This window comes from Alexandromys fortis, unplaced genomic scaffold (assembly GCF_014885135.2).
Source record: "Alexandromys fortis isolate MF-2015 unplaced genomic scaffold, M_Fortis_MF-2015_v1.1 scaffold_98, whole genome shotgun sequence".
NCBI classification, from domain to species: Eukaryota; Metazoa; Chordata; class Mammalia; order Rodentia; family Cricetidae; genus Alexandromys; species Alexandromys fortis.
In genome coordinates, this window is record NW_026068002.1 from 230,350 (window position 1) to 245,454 (window position 15,105).

The 15,105-nt window shown below is 38.4% G+C and overlaps 1 protein-coding gene across 11 annotated transcripts in view; it reads right to left on the minus strand.

Annotated features, from left to right (window-relative positions):
* Positions 1-2,523: 2,523 nt before the first annotated feature.
* The window catches only part of Mff (mitochondrial fission factor), a 28,594-nt gene continuing 16,012 nt past the window's right edge, over positions 2,524-15,105 (minus strand). For 3 of the 11 annotated variants that reach the window (XM_050161001.1, XM_050160997.1, XM_050160999.1), the window contains 5 exons: positions 12,727-12,885; positions 9,311-9,343; positions 7,829-7,888; positions 4,237-4,321; positions 2,524-3,272 (listed from right to left, as the gene is read on the minus strand). In XM_050161001.1, the coding sequence (XP_050016958.1) occupies positions 3,141-3,272; positions 4,237-4,321; positions 7,829-7,888; positions 9,311-9,343; positions 12,727-12,885 (469 nt within the window). In that variant the 3' untranslated portion in view covers positions 2,524-3,140. The remainder of the gene's footprint in view (positions 3,273-4,236; positions 4,322-7,828; positions 7,889-9,310; positions 9,344-12,726; positions 12,886-15,105) is intronic. The other 8 variants (XM_050160998.1, XM_050161003.1, XM_050161002.1 and 5 more) reach the window with 5 other exon arrangements.

The following is a 15,105-nucleotide window of genomic DNA, read 5'->3' on the forward strand; positions in this document are numbered from 1 at the left end:
CCCCCCCCCCCCCCCCGCCCCACGCAGCTCTATTCTGCTCTGCCACAGGCCAAAGCAACTTCTTTATTCATTAACCAATAAAAGCAACACATATACAGGACTTCCCACATCTGTAGACCAGGCTGGTCTCAAACTCAGAGATCTGCCTGCCTCCGCCTCCCAAGCACTGGGATTAAAGGCGTGCGCCACTCTTCATCTGTGATTCTTACACTGCTACACTGCACTGTCCCACACCAGACCATAAGCTCCATGGGCGCTAGGTATATCTTACTAACTTCTGGTGTAATCAGTGCATAGCACAGAGTACCTGGTACAAGGCAGTGCCAAGCTAAGTATATTGCTGAATGAATGTAATCTTCAGCACCCAGACATTAGTGAAGACAATACTTACTAATTAGTATCAAACTGCTAATCAGACAAGAAATAAAAACAGGTAAAACAAACGCCAGGTCACTGTACTTGAGTGAACAAATTAGAACCTGAGGTGGGCCTTAGACTTTACTCATCATCCTGGAATGATATGAGTCTAGGTCTCTGCTGCATCAGATAAAAAAAGAGACGAGAGAGAGAGAGAGAGAGAGAGAGAGAGAGAGAGAGAGAGAGAGAGAGAGAGAGAGAGAGAGAGAGAGAGAGATATGGATGGGGAGGGAGGGAGGGAGAATGCCTCTGAGTGACATTATCGGTGGAAATGTCTGCCAGGTTCTTTCTTTGCTCTTTAGTCTCTTGGGAACTGATGCTATAAACGGAATACCTAAAGCACACAGACCACCTGAAGTCAGCATCTTTTGAGGGCATTTGGTCATTGATTTGATATCCAAACTAGGAAATCCCATTCTTTGAAACCTTATTTTCTACATTTACATACTTGTCTGTGTGCTTATGATGTGTGTGGATGTGTGTGTCCACCAAAGAGCTTATGGAAGTCAGAAGACAATTTCCAGGAGTCAGTTCTTGGCTTCACACTCAGGTCCCAGGGTCTGACAGTACCATATCTGCTGTGTTGTTTGGTCAACCAAAAGACCTCACTATTTAGTATCTTTCTTCTCTCTTGCATCACCATCCTTAATCTGTCAATTCCTCAGCAACAGAAAATGCTTCTAAAATATTTCCAAAAGCAGAGAGACAAGAGTTGGGGTTCTGAAAGTGATATGATCATTTCTGTTCCTCTTGGTTCTTTATTCTCATTCGCCCTGACTGTATCTTACCCCCAATCTCTAGAATCTTTTATCTCTGTGGTGTGGGAGAATTGTTATATTCTGTCAATTATGTTTTAAATAATCGCTCATTGGCCAGTAGCCAGGCAGGAAGTATAGGCGGGACAACCAGACAGGAAGTAGAGGCGGGGCAATGAGTATCTGGGAAGGAAGCTCTTTCCCCAGTCCTATCCAGACACCAAAGAAGCAGGATGTGACCTGCCCAGCTGAAAAAGGTACTGAGCCATGTGGTTAACATAGATAAGAATAATGGGTTAATATAAGTTATAAGAGCTAATAAGCCTGAGCTAATGAGCCAATCAGTTTATAACTTATGTAGACCTCTGTGTGATTATCTTTGGGACCTAATGACTGTGGGAATTGGGCAGGACAGAAACCCCAACAAGCAGGCCCTCATGCTGTATCTCTGCTTATTGAAATTTCCATTTGTCTCTGTTCAAGTATTTACAAAATATTCCTGACTATCCTAACTAGAATGGAATCTGTTCCTCTTAAAACCCCTCCCAAGCCCCCAACTCCTGGGTAATTAACAACGTTTTCCTAATCACTGTAGGACATTCTATCTAAGAATGTTTTAGGTCTTTGTAACAATCATCAGGAAAAATAATAGCTTTTATATTAAGCTCCCAGGAGTTCCTTTTACTTCTAGCCTGTTTGTGAAATCTTTTTCATGCCTGCTCAGCAAAAGAAGTTATACATTTAATTTATCAATTTAGTCACACTAAGCACAAGAAAGAACCCTCCTCTTGGATTAAAGAAGACGCAAGAACATCAATGTCAAATCTACCTAAATCTTCAACCTTGTGGTGCAAAAGTAACTGATGATGTATCCCCCCACCTGAAATCCTTGCCAAACCCCTATATTTAATAATATATTATTATGTTAACAATTATATTAATAATGTATTAATAAGTATTATTAATATAATAATGAAATATTGCACCTAGCTGAATTCTACTTGCTCTTGAAAAGATACATACTTTTGAGTATTAAAGGCTTCCAAACCTTGGCTTTACAAATTTATGAGATTTGGTGTATTAGCAAGCAAATATTACAATGAAAAAAAGGATACAGGGTTTTATAAAGGTGTTTGGTTTTGTTTTAAAAACCTGAATCACTTCCACAGATCTAATATATTAGCATTTACAGTGGCAGCAAGTCCAACATCAGGAGGGAGATCTGAGAAACCCAGGATACTCTTCTGATCCACAGGTCACACTAATGACCTTGCTCCCAGGGCAGAAAGACTTGAATAAGATACTCAGCCCACAGTACCAATTATGAAATAAATCTTTCCATAGACATTACTTTGGTTGACAGTTTATTAAGTACACTACATTTATACTTTATTGTTTAAGTTTTTTAATCATTCACACACGGACTTGGTAAAAACATATTTTATAGAAAACTAAGATGAAAATCAGAACAACATATTGCACACAGATAAACTGCTGAATCATTAGGAGTTTTTACACACGCCCTCTGTACAGGTGATCAAGAATTAGGTGGTTTGATTTTTCTTAAGTGCTGCACCAGACTATGACTTCAAAAGCATTAATGTTGTGACGCAGACACAAAAAGCATCTATCAAAGAAATTAATCATCTGAGAAACACTGTTTTCTTTTACATAGTTTTCTAAACTCACTCTTTATGACTGGCATTTCTTTTTAGAGAACTTGGCTGTACAGACTGATGAGGCCCCAAAAAATGATTTTCTTTAAAAACAAACAAACAAACCAAGAGCCTATTTACAAAACATGCGAAAGAAGAGTGTGTAGGTGCCACTGCAGAACTAGCTGAATGCAGATCAATAACAGAACAGGTCCCTAAAACAGCATACAATGCAAAGACAGAAACAATGAAGTTTGCAAATCCTTTATATTTCCAGGTGTTGAGACAATATATGTGAATGCTGAGGTTACCTCTAGCGTCGAAACCAGAGCCAGCTATTAAGCAGCCAGAATGTGACAGTAATTGAATACATGACCATTTCTCTTTTAGCACGTTCTTTATTCTCCTCTTCTAGAAGTTGCAGACGTCTATTTAATTTGATTATCTAGGTGAAAGACAAATACAAAATAGTACTAATGCATACAGCAATCAGATTTTTAGAAAATAGTACATTAACTTGTCTAAGAAATTATTACATAGGAAGTTCTATCAAAATACAACTATAAATAGAAAATAAAATACTACCTACAACAGCTTTAATTGACTTAAATATGCTTCTTCATTTGCATTCTATAAATGTGAGTTAGGGAGTGCGTGTAAGGACACTGTTGCCCTACATTATTTTGGCAGGAACATGAAGTGTGTCAGGAGGGTCTATCCCACAGAAGGAGCAGAGGATAGCCGCTCTTCTCTCTGCCTCCTCCACGAGTCTCAGTTGTGTAGTCTTGGACTTCGATAACTGTTCTCAGTCCACTCTAATACTTAGCCCCAATGACCTATAATAGTGGGCCCTCTGATATGCCACTCCGATCTTTATTTTATATTTGGCAGACATAATGAGAACACCAAATATGCCTTTCCTGCATGGGAATGCCTCTATGTAAAGACAGCAGGAATGCATATGAAAAATAATCACATAAGAAGTACAGTTACAAGAGGGGGCTTATGGGCAGGGTCATGAACTATGTATGTAGAGGCAATGGGAAAACTCAAAGCAGTGGTTTCTAAAATGAAGAAATTATATACAGTAACAAAGGTCCTTGTGACTGTGTACCTATCAAAAGTAAAACAATTCAGGACTAGATTGGTTTATTACTACATCACGATTCTTTGATACTGGCCTGATTATATCAATCATTTTGGCAGCAATGTTTTATGTTGGCCAGAAAAATTTGAATGATGGCTTAACAAATCTCTAAAGAATCTGAGAAAAATCAAATATGGCTTACTAGATAGCCTGAATTCATGGGATCCACAGGAGAGAAAAATCATAAAATTACGTAAACTATTACTCTGAAATATTTCATGAACATAAGTTTAGGTTATATTTTATTTGGGGTAGTAATTACCTGACGTCTTAATGAAGCTGCATCTACCATAGCCATGTCGTCTGACGCTCCTTCAATGGCTGCATCTATGCTTGAAATGCCATACCTAGCAGATAAGATATTGAAACACAAATTAAAAATTAAGAGTAATTGTTAAGTCATGTGTTGTGTCTTATACTACTCAACGAAGTATTCAAAAGACTCGTGCTTAACGATAAATAAGCATTTCTCATGTGAATCGACACAAATAAAGGAAAGTAGCTTAAGCTGACTACCTATGATGCTGGGTAAAAAGGGAAAACTCTTACTGGATACTTTTTTTCAAGGCAGAAAAATGCAGCAATGTTAAAGGAAGGGTTCCTGTTTGAACGGACCTGAGAGTCGCCACTGTAGGACACAATGACACATGAGAGTTATGTATGAGCCAGGTCCTCAAGACCTTCTGTAGACAGAGACTCAATGGCGGGGAATGCAAAGTCAACAACAGAAGACTGATAATTTATTACTCTTCCACTTCTGCCTGCCTTTCTTTGGCTATTTTTTACTTTACTTCTGATTTCCAGATACTTTTTATTGTATTCTCCCACAAAAATGAGTGATCAATCTTTTAAATCTCTTGTAACTATACTACAAAGAATCTCAATAAGCCAACAAGAGGCTGCATATAAAATAGTAATGCTGGGAAATCACCAAGACAATGCAGAGAGAAAACACTAAATGGTACTTTGTGTTAAAATGCATTCACTTCCAAAAGAGCACTGACTTGGGAATATAGTGGTATTGCAGAGATGGAGTCTCACATGACTGGTCTCAAATTTGCTATGTGGCAGTGGACGGCCATCAACTCCTGATCCTCCTACTTAATCCTTTCAGTGGTGGGGTCACAAACATGTACCAAGCCTGACATAAAATTTGAAAACCAAAAATTAAAAAAAAAATGTAGAAATGCCATTTCTTCCACTTGTCCGGGTTTCTACATTTTTAAGAAAAGAATGTGAAATGTGTGTGTGTGCGTGCATGCATGTGTGTGCGTGCATGCGTGTGTGTGCGTGTATGTATGTGTATCTGAGTATATTCCACATGGGTACATGAGGAGGTCAGGAGACAGCAGTGGGTCCCCTGGAACTGGAGTTACTGATAGTGATTATGAACTGTCCACATGCGTGTGGAAACTGAACTCGAGAACTCTGGAAGAGCAGCAAACACTCTTAACTTCTTAAGCCATCTTCCGAGCACCAGGTTTCTGTATTTTAAAACTCATTTTAATGAACACTTTTACTGAGATATATTTTATATACAATACAAATTTCTTTATATGTGTGTCTACTTTATATTCTATATGGTTATTTTAGTGAAATAACATGGTAACCTTTCTACAAGGGTAGACGCTTAACTAAAATTAAAAGTTACTCTTATGTAAGCCACAAAGAGTTGGCACATGAATCACCTACTCCAATATTCCCAGCAACTTCTCATTACAGAACCTACATAACCGTACATAAAAGGACATGAAGTAGAATTAAATATCTCATTCAGGCATGCTAATATGCCTATGCACAAAGTTCTACTGCTTCAAATGTTAATACCACCTTAATAAAGCATGCAAAGGTAAATGTAAATAATCTACAGCAATCTCTGACTCGCATTTTCTCTTATGGCTAGGTCAGACTGTTCATATTAGTCATGCCTTTTCTCTTAGAAACAATGTGTCTAGAAATATTTAAAATAAACTTCACCAGTTAGGAGAAATAAACTCGGTTTCTAAGTAGACAGTAGGATTGCGAGTTTATAAACTGAGCAAACTACTCATGCACACTTAAAACAGAATTATGAGGATTAGGGGGTTTAGCTCAGGGGCAAAGCACTTGCTTACCTGTGCACATCCCTGGGTTTGTCCCCAGAACCACAATAATACAACCTGGCCCCACAAATTATTAAATATTAGTGAGGAAAATTATGTGTCAAAGATCTTTTCCTTTCTATATTTTATGCTCAAAATAAAACTTTTCTATTTCCCCAAGGTCACGCATGAAATGAGTAACTGGAGGGTTATCAAAGTACACCAGCACCTGTATCAAAGGTGAATGCAGGGCTGGGTGATGCTCAGCCAATAATGCTTACTTTCAAAAATTGAGGACCTAAGTTTGATCTCCAGAACTCGTGTCAAAAAGAAGTTGGGCATGGTGGAGCATCCTTGTAATCCCAGTGCTGGGGAGGCAGAGACAGGAAGATTCCTGTAGCTTGCTGGCAAGCCAACTTAGCTCAATCAGCAAGTTCCAAGCAAAGTGAGAAACCCTGTCTCAAAAACCAAGGTGGATAACACTTGAGGAATTACACCCAAGGCTGACCTTTGGCTCTCCATGCATATGCACTTGCAACCACACAGATACTTCCCATCCCCCGCCATATACAAAGGTAAAGGAATAGACATGTTCATACACACACACACAAACACACACACACCCCACAAAGAAAACTAGTCTTAAAGAAATAAAGTATACATGAAAAGTTACCATTTTAATACTAAGCCAGTTTTAGAAATCTAAAGGTAATTTTTATTTGTAAAAAAGTTAAGATTTCATCATCAATTTAAAACAAAAAAAAGGTATGAAATTATTTTAAACTAAAATTGCATCTCTCAGAACTATAAACTCCACTCACTGAAAACACCTTCTCAGAAAAGTTAAAGGGATTAAAAACCAATAGAAAACTGTCAGGGGAAACCAGTGTGGCCTAAATTAAGACACAGAAGAAATGGGTAAGCACAGTGGCCAGGGACACCAAGGCAACATAGATGAGATTAACAAGACATGGATGGTTCCCTTTTCTCTTTTATAACATGATAGGCTCTTCTGAAGAAGAGAAGAAAAGTTAGCACAATTCTACTTAAAATTGGTTTGGAAAATTAGTAACAGCATCAATTAGTGACAGCATCTGTCTTCTGTGTCCTTACAGAAGACAGGGGAACTCCTTGAAGGTTATGGCCCCTAAGACCACATTTGTATCTGCCACTCCTTGTCCCTTCATGACTTGGGCTTAGCATATCTAATAATATGAAAAGGGTAAATACAAGAGACAAAGGCTCAACTCAATAGGTGAAGAAAAGTTATGTACATAAAACAAGATTTAAGATTATATCTTTTCTATTTTAACAAAATCCCTTATAAATCTACAATAATACTGACTATAAAGTATATTGGGTATTCTTACTATACCATGCCATATTTTGGGGGGGGGGAGGGAAGTGTTGAGACAGGGTCTCACTGTGTAGTTCTGGCTGGCCTGGAACTCACTATATAGAGCAGGCTGGCCTCAAAATCAGAGATCCACCTGCCTCCGCCTCTTGAGTGCTGGAATTAAAGGCATATGCCACCATACCCTATCATAATTTTTATTATTATACAATGTTCTCATACATTGATGGACAAATGTCAGGACTAATTACTGTCCCCATTCTTAGCAAAACACAAAATTTCTCGTAAGAGAAAGCTGCAGAGGCCTATGTTGTATACATGTATACAATCATGGTTATGGCATGCATTATGATGTCCTACACAATACAAGCTCCATCAAATCTTTGTGTCCTTTGGTAATCACAAAGTCTCCAAGTTACCTGACGTTGTCATGATGAGGATTAGAAGTGGCGGCAGCTGACCCACCACGCAACACAGGTCTAGGGCAGGTTTTTGCAGAAGACACAAGACAGAGTCAGGAAACAGAGTACAAAAATAAAGCAAAAACAAGACAAATAAAAGTCAGATAGGATTATATTGTATGCTTCAGTACAATATAATATCTCTCAAATGCTTTGAAAATCTGTTTCATATGTCCTTCCCATTTTAAATGATTTTCATAATTTAACACTTCATGATTAAAAAACTAAAGAAACAATATGGAAAAATAGCACCAACATATGGTGCTATTTAAAAAGTGTAATTCCTCTTTTCCAACTGGAAAAAATGTAGCCACTAGCCACACTAAAAGCATTATCAAGAACCTGTTAGTAGCACCTGCATGATTATGGTTGTCATAAATATAAACTAGGAATTTAAAGAAATACCCACTGCACACAATTCCTTCCCTAGGGAGTGTCTGAGCTTGACACAACCACAAGTGACATACAGGGCTGCTGCAGGAGGACCAAGTGCACTGGAAAACTTTGTGGGGCTTTTCATTTAGTCTCAGTCCATGTCTGAGGTCAGAGGACGGTCAGTCTTATACCAGGTTAAGGTGGAACCTTTCCAATTAAATTTGTTAAAATCAAGAAACATATTCTAAAGCTGCACCAGTGAACTGTCTTTAAGATAATAATCAGAGAGAGATGAGAAGAGGTTCTGTGTATGGACATTCTTCTAAGCCAGCAGGTTTGCCTCACTGTATGTATACTGACAACCACCACAGGGTTTGAAAACACATGTTCTATCTTTTTCTGATGTTGTAACAGTTGTGGAATATAAACCACCATTTTCTTTTCTGCCTTTAATTTTTTCTTTTTTTTTTTTTGACAGGGTCTCACACACCACAGTTTGGCCCCAAGTTATGTGGAGTTGAGGATGGCCTTGAACTTCTGATCCTCCATACCCCACTTCATGTGGAGCTAGGAAGCAAAGCTTGGCCCTTTTCAATGCTATCCAGCACTTCCACTGATCTACAGTCCTAGCCCTATACATGACTTTTTTTTTTTTTTTTTAAACAACTCAGTTTATAAAGGAAAACTTTAACATTGAGTTACTGCATGCCCTCAAGTAACTATATGCACCAAATAAAGATATATTTGGAGCGCAGAATAAAAGGGCTTAAGAGACTCGAGGGAGAGAGGTTTGGCTATAAAACCTCTGCTCGCTATAAAACATGCTGAAGCATACATTCTTCAGATAGGTTTTTAAGTCTTCTAGTTTGTGAAGAAAAACTATGTACTGCAGTTACTTAAATTATAAAAATATGAGAATGGCTAACGAAATGAAGCCACTTCTGTATATTTCCTAAAGGGTTTTAAAGAGTGTGTTAATATGGACAAAACGATCTGCCATATTGAACATATTCCACCACAGAGATTTCCCTTTTACAAATGCAGAGCGATAAACAATACAGTTACCTTTCACAACGTATCTCATTTTGTCTTCTCACACTGGCAATTGATACATATAATATAAAAGTAAATTAGACAGGTATTTGGCAAAATTAGAAACTTAATTCAAGTACCAGTTTCTATCATAAGAATGATTTAATATTAAAAAATAGTTCAATAGTGTATTTTGTAGTTAGAATAGCAAAAGGGAAGGAAATCTAAGACTATCAAACTTCAGTATTAGTTTGTAGACTGACATTTTTGAGTAAATAAATGGTCTAAATTAAGAGAATGCATTTCTTTTCTACAAAATATCAACTATTATAGTAATTAAACAGGCTGATTGGAGGACCAAGAATTAAAAGTTATAACACACTTCACAATACTCTACGAACTGTAGTGGTCCATGTTACATATTTTATGGATACTTGCCAAAAATAGAAACCTTTCATATATTGGTTTCTTATTCCACTCATTCAAAATCTAGTACAACCTGCTAAAGAAAAACTAAAAATAATCAAGCCACCCCCCCTAAAAGCTTATTATGCACAACTCACGTATTAATGCTTAAACAATGTTTTACATGTAGCAGACTGAGTTCTCTAGAAGATGTTAGTATCTTACACTGAGAATGAGATGCACAGCTCTAGCAAATATAGAAGAGGCGGGCAAGCGCTGCCCAGCAAATGACAAATCTTAACAGTGCTGCACTGCTGCCAGCTGGGCAGGGAACACTTGGTGTTTTGGCCAGTTTCCCAAATGTTCAGCACTACGTGTTGTGTATGGACTTTTGTAATAGCACCTAGGAAGTCACTTGGTTTACGTGCTTAACTCTGTTTAGATTACAGGAACCAAGTTCACCAGAGGAAGAAAACCCAATACAGCATACAGTGGCCACTTAACATACAAATTAAAATGAGTTCATATGCTGGGAAACTATGAATCTGCATCATTTTACAATAAAAAACAAACAGGAAGCTCTTACTTTTTTTGACAAATAGTTCTAGTTTAAACACGCTACATTTAATATGCAGTCCCAAGTGCAAAGATATTGTATTAACAAAATAGCCAAGAGCAATAACACAGAAAAGAAAAAATAATGAAAGCAAGGAACATAAAAGCGCTGAACACTGTTTATGAAGTCTTAATTTATAATCATGCAAGTGGAGCATTATCCAAATTTCACATTCCCATTTCTTTGAAAAATTAGGCCAACGTCTTCCATAGCAGAAATAAAAACTGACGTGACATTTTAAATTCCGATTAAGCTTTGTACAACTAAAACCGAACAAACAAGCAAACCCTCTGGGTAATGAAAGTACTCGTGAGACTGAGGAGACCCCAGGAGCTCAAAGATATCTGTGTCTCCCGAGTGCTTCTGGGATTAGACATATGCCACCATGTCCAGCTCTTTCTTGATTTTTGACTCAAAGCTCTACTCTATGCCCTAGGTTGGCCTTGAGCTCAGGGTGATTCTCAGCTGCAGACTCCCAAGTGTTGGGATTAAGATGTGATTCACCACATCTAGTTTCTTCTTCAATTTCAGAAATTTTATTTGGGTTAATATTATAATTTTGAAGTTATTATAATGTAAAAATAAAATATAAATTCACTTAATGTTCTAAATAGTTTCTCATAGTAAAAACATACAAATTTTACGCTGGTAAGATTCAGAGTTTGTATACTTGAACTTTAGGCAATTTTTTTTTTCAGCGTAGAGGAAAAAAATTCACATTCCCCCAAGTGCCACATCCCTGTATCTGAGCTGTGGATGTGCAGGCAGGAGGAGGGAGAGTAACAGTGGACGGTAACTCTGTCACTTAGTGATGATTCACCTACATATGATCTAGACATTGCTTTTCCATCCAGATATCTTCAGTACAATAGCACTGGCCATGTAAATTCTGACCCTTAAATGTAATCTCTTCTAAGGAGTACTATAACGAGAAAGCTAAAGAAGGTATCTGGTGGAGAAAAAAAATGGTTTGGAAGAAGAAGGTGGAAGCAGTCTTTATCAATCTGAGCTCCTAAGGCCAGTGCTTTCTGGATCTCCTGCTATACCAAGAAAGCAATATGAAGCCATCAGTCCACATTTTAAATAATGGTGAAGGGCAGAAGATTTGTGTCAATAATCTAGTTAGCCAAGTATAATCCCATCTTCACCTCTTCTCATCAGATGAAGAAACGGAGGCCCAGAAAAGAGACACCAGTTATATGCTTAAGGCCAGCATGCAGTCAGCTGTTGAGTGGCAGAATCAAGAATGAATCTGAGAGATTCCCTCTATCTACACCATTCCTTCTGAACCCTGCTGCTGCTCATCGCTTCCAAATAGGGTCCACAAAGCTCCAGAGAGCAAAAAAAGGGACACAAACCCTTAGAGGAAAAGAAACAAACCAACAACTAAAAAAGTGTATCTCTATATACATACAGACATAGATATGTACAGTAATTCGTTCCTAGTGCCATAGACTTCAAAGCTTTCTTCACTACAGTGTGAAGTTCTATGGCCCAGTATGCACCATTCTGTTAACCTTGGGAGACAGGATCTGGATCCAGAAGGCCCTGGATCAACAGCATGGGTAGCCCAGACACCAATGGCACAGGCAAAGAGCTGAGAGGACTAAAGGCCCAGCAAGAACAAGTTTGTTCTGAGCAAGCCAGAGATTCCTTCAAAAATGCAAACACTAACAGTCTAATAAAATGAAGACAAAAATGCAAACACCGACTTTCAAAGCCACTAGACCAATGCTGACAGCTGGAGTGAAGCTTATCTGACTTCCACATGATGTCAACAAAGCTCTGGGACTCCATCTTTCTAAAATACTCCGAGTTAATGAAGCGAGACAAAGGTATTTTAAACAATGGGAAAAAAATAATTTTTAAACAAACTGAAGTATAATTCTAATGATATACCAAGAGATGTTCAAAAGTGAGGTATTATCTCTGAATATACTGAAAAATACTAGCATTATCCAAAAATGGTAACAGCACATAGAATTCTAGTATAGGCCTAGAATCCAGAGCTAATAGAAAAATGTACTGGGAGCTACAGCAACATCTCCTGCCTTCTTCACTACTTCACTAGAACAGAGAATGAAATCAAAAGACTGAAGACAATTAGTGTGCTCAGTCCCACAGTCCCTTCACCATGTCTCCAGGTGGAATCAAGCACTCAGGCCAGCAAAGCTTTTGAAAAAAGTTGGTGCACTTCCTACGTGCAGAACAAAATGCCTTTTACAGCTGAGGGAAAGCCAATATAACCTTGTGAAATGTGAAGTTTGGACAATAATTTCAAACGAAAGGAAAGCAAGCAAGCCATTTCAAACCATTGCATCTTAGAAAGAGACTAAAAGGAGCAAACAAAAAAGACAACACCACAGTCCACTAAGTAAAAAGCCAAAACAGACGCAACAGAGCAGCAAAGCCGCTGATGGCTAGTCACCTGCGATTTTCATCCAGCACATCCAAGATCTGCTGGTAAGCCCTACGGGTAGAAGACTGGATAAGCGACAAAATGCCACGGGCAGAGGAAAGACTAGCTCCATCTTCAGGTAGCATATGGGGAGGACAGACCCGAGTCTGTGGCGGCGATGGTGTCACACTGTTCACATAAGCACAGCAAATGAAGAGAAAAACACTCAAGTCAGATTTTCATAAAACTTCAGCAGAGCAGTTTTTAAATCTGATTTTTTGCCCACATTTCCCACCCTCACTCAATCTATCCTAAGAGAACAATCAAGCAGATGAAGTTAAAAAACATTTTGAATTTCTTTTAAAAAGCAGCCATGACGCAACACCAGCAGGTTTGTAATCCTAAGTATCAAACTGAGCGGAAAGAACAACTGGGAGGGAAAGAATTCAGCAATGAGTGTGCTCAGAGCTTGGTCCAGGAGAAAGGAGGCATGGTTTATTCAGAGTCACCCATACACAGCAATTCAGTAAAGCAAACACCTGAGAATCAACACTGCCACGACTCACAGATGATAGAGTGGGGCCCAGGATTCTGTATATAAATAACATCTAAACACATGAATCTAGCATGAGGACATAAAGACATCGTTTCAAATACTTTACAAAGACAAGGAAGCACGCTGAGTTTATGATGGGCAATTAATTAAATCATGAGCTAAATCCTCAAAAAACTGTACTTGCATTTTGATTGTTTAATTTAATCAGCTAAATGACTAAAACATAAAACTTCCCAGGATTACAAAGGGAATACAATGAGGGAAGACAGGGCATTTAAGTTACCATGAGGGTAGATGAACAACTATTTCTTGGCTTCCCAGCTACAACAATTCCTTCCTTAAGAGCTGAGATTCACAATTTCTTTTGGTGTACTGAGCATATTTAGACAGAGCTATTTGTACAGTTTTGGCCTAAATTCTTTTTTTTTTGGGGGGGGTGGGGTGGGTTTCGAGACTGGGTTTCTCTGTGGTTTTTGGAGCCTGTCCTGGAACTAGCTCTTGTAGACCAGGCTGGTCTCGAACTCACAGAGATCCGCCTGCCTCTGCCTCCCGAGTGCTGGGATTAAAGGCGTGCGCCACCATCGCCCGGCCTTTGGCCTAAATTCTTAATATCTGTGTTGATATATTCAGAGAGCTGTTTAATATTGAAGCCTGAGACACGTAACTGACCCATGGACTTGAGATTTTCTCTTTACAGAAAGCTGAGGCTCGATAGTTTCAGGCAGCAAAACTCACCAGGGTGACCTTGTTTTTAAATTTTGTCTTCCTTTGCTTCTTGAGACAGGGTCTCATTCTGTAGCCCTGGTTGGCCTCAAACCCAGAGACCTGCCTGCCTCTGCCCCAGTGGAAACTAAAAGCGGGAACCACCAAAAAGAGGCTATTTTTAAAATAAAACAAAATCTCTAAGTTTAGGAACAACTTTCAATATCTTCATGATCTAAAGAGAAAAGTGCAATAAATATGAAAACTGTACTTTTTTTTCCAAAGACTACTTAGAAGAGAAAAATCTAAGCTAAATCCTGGCATATACAGAAATTCTAGAACTTAGCCTAATGATGTCAAGACAAACTGATGTTTTTAAATGCCAGTAGAGACTGGAATTCTTCTGGGTAAAAATATATCAATGTATAATCACACACACATACACACATATCTGATATATACCTATATGTAAATATCAATGTATAATCTTATATATACCTACATACACATATAAAAATACCAATGCATAATCTGATTCATAGGACTTGGCAAATCCCACAATAAACAGTCTAGCACAGCTGGGGAAAAAAAAAGAAATAGAAGTAAGCAAACAAAACCCCCAGAGCAGCTGAAGTGCGGCCTATGTGGGGCTTGCACATAGACATCCTCTAGACAGAACAAGACCTCAAGTGCCTATGTGCAAGAAGCCAGGCTGAGCGCCAGGGATGGGACTGTAAACTTAAGTCTGTGTCACTGTTTACTGCATCCTGGAAATATTGGGGAGTGGGAACAGGGGGTAAAGTTGAGGCTCACAGCAGAAAAACTCCTAGGCAAGTCCCCCTTGGGGCTGAAACACAGATAAATTGACAGAGATGGAAAGACAGACCGATATTACAATAGCAGAAAAAGGAAATCCCAATGTACACCACCTCCACTGAGTTACAGGTATGGTAAGATGACAATTCTTGATAAAGCCAGCAGCAAGACTGGCCAACTTTCATTAGGCAAGTCTTACATTAGCACTGTTTCTGTTTCTGTGATTTTAGGGTCTACCACAGCATTTCTATATAGTCCATTAACAAGTATACTAGCTGTAGAATCAGTGTATTATTTATTTTTAGTATTTTGAATTATAATCTTAAAGCATTGAT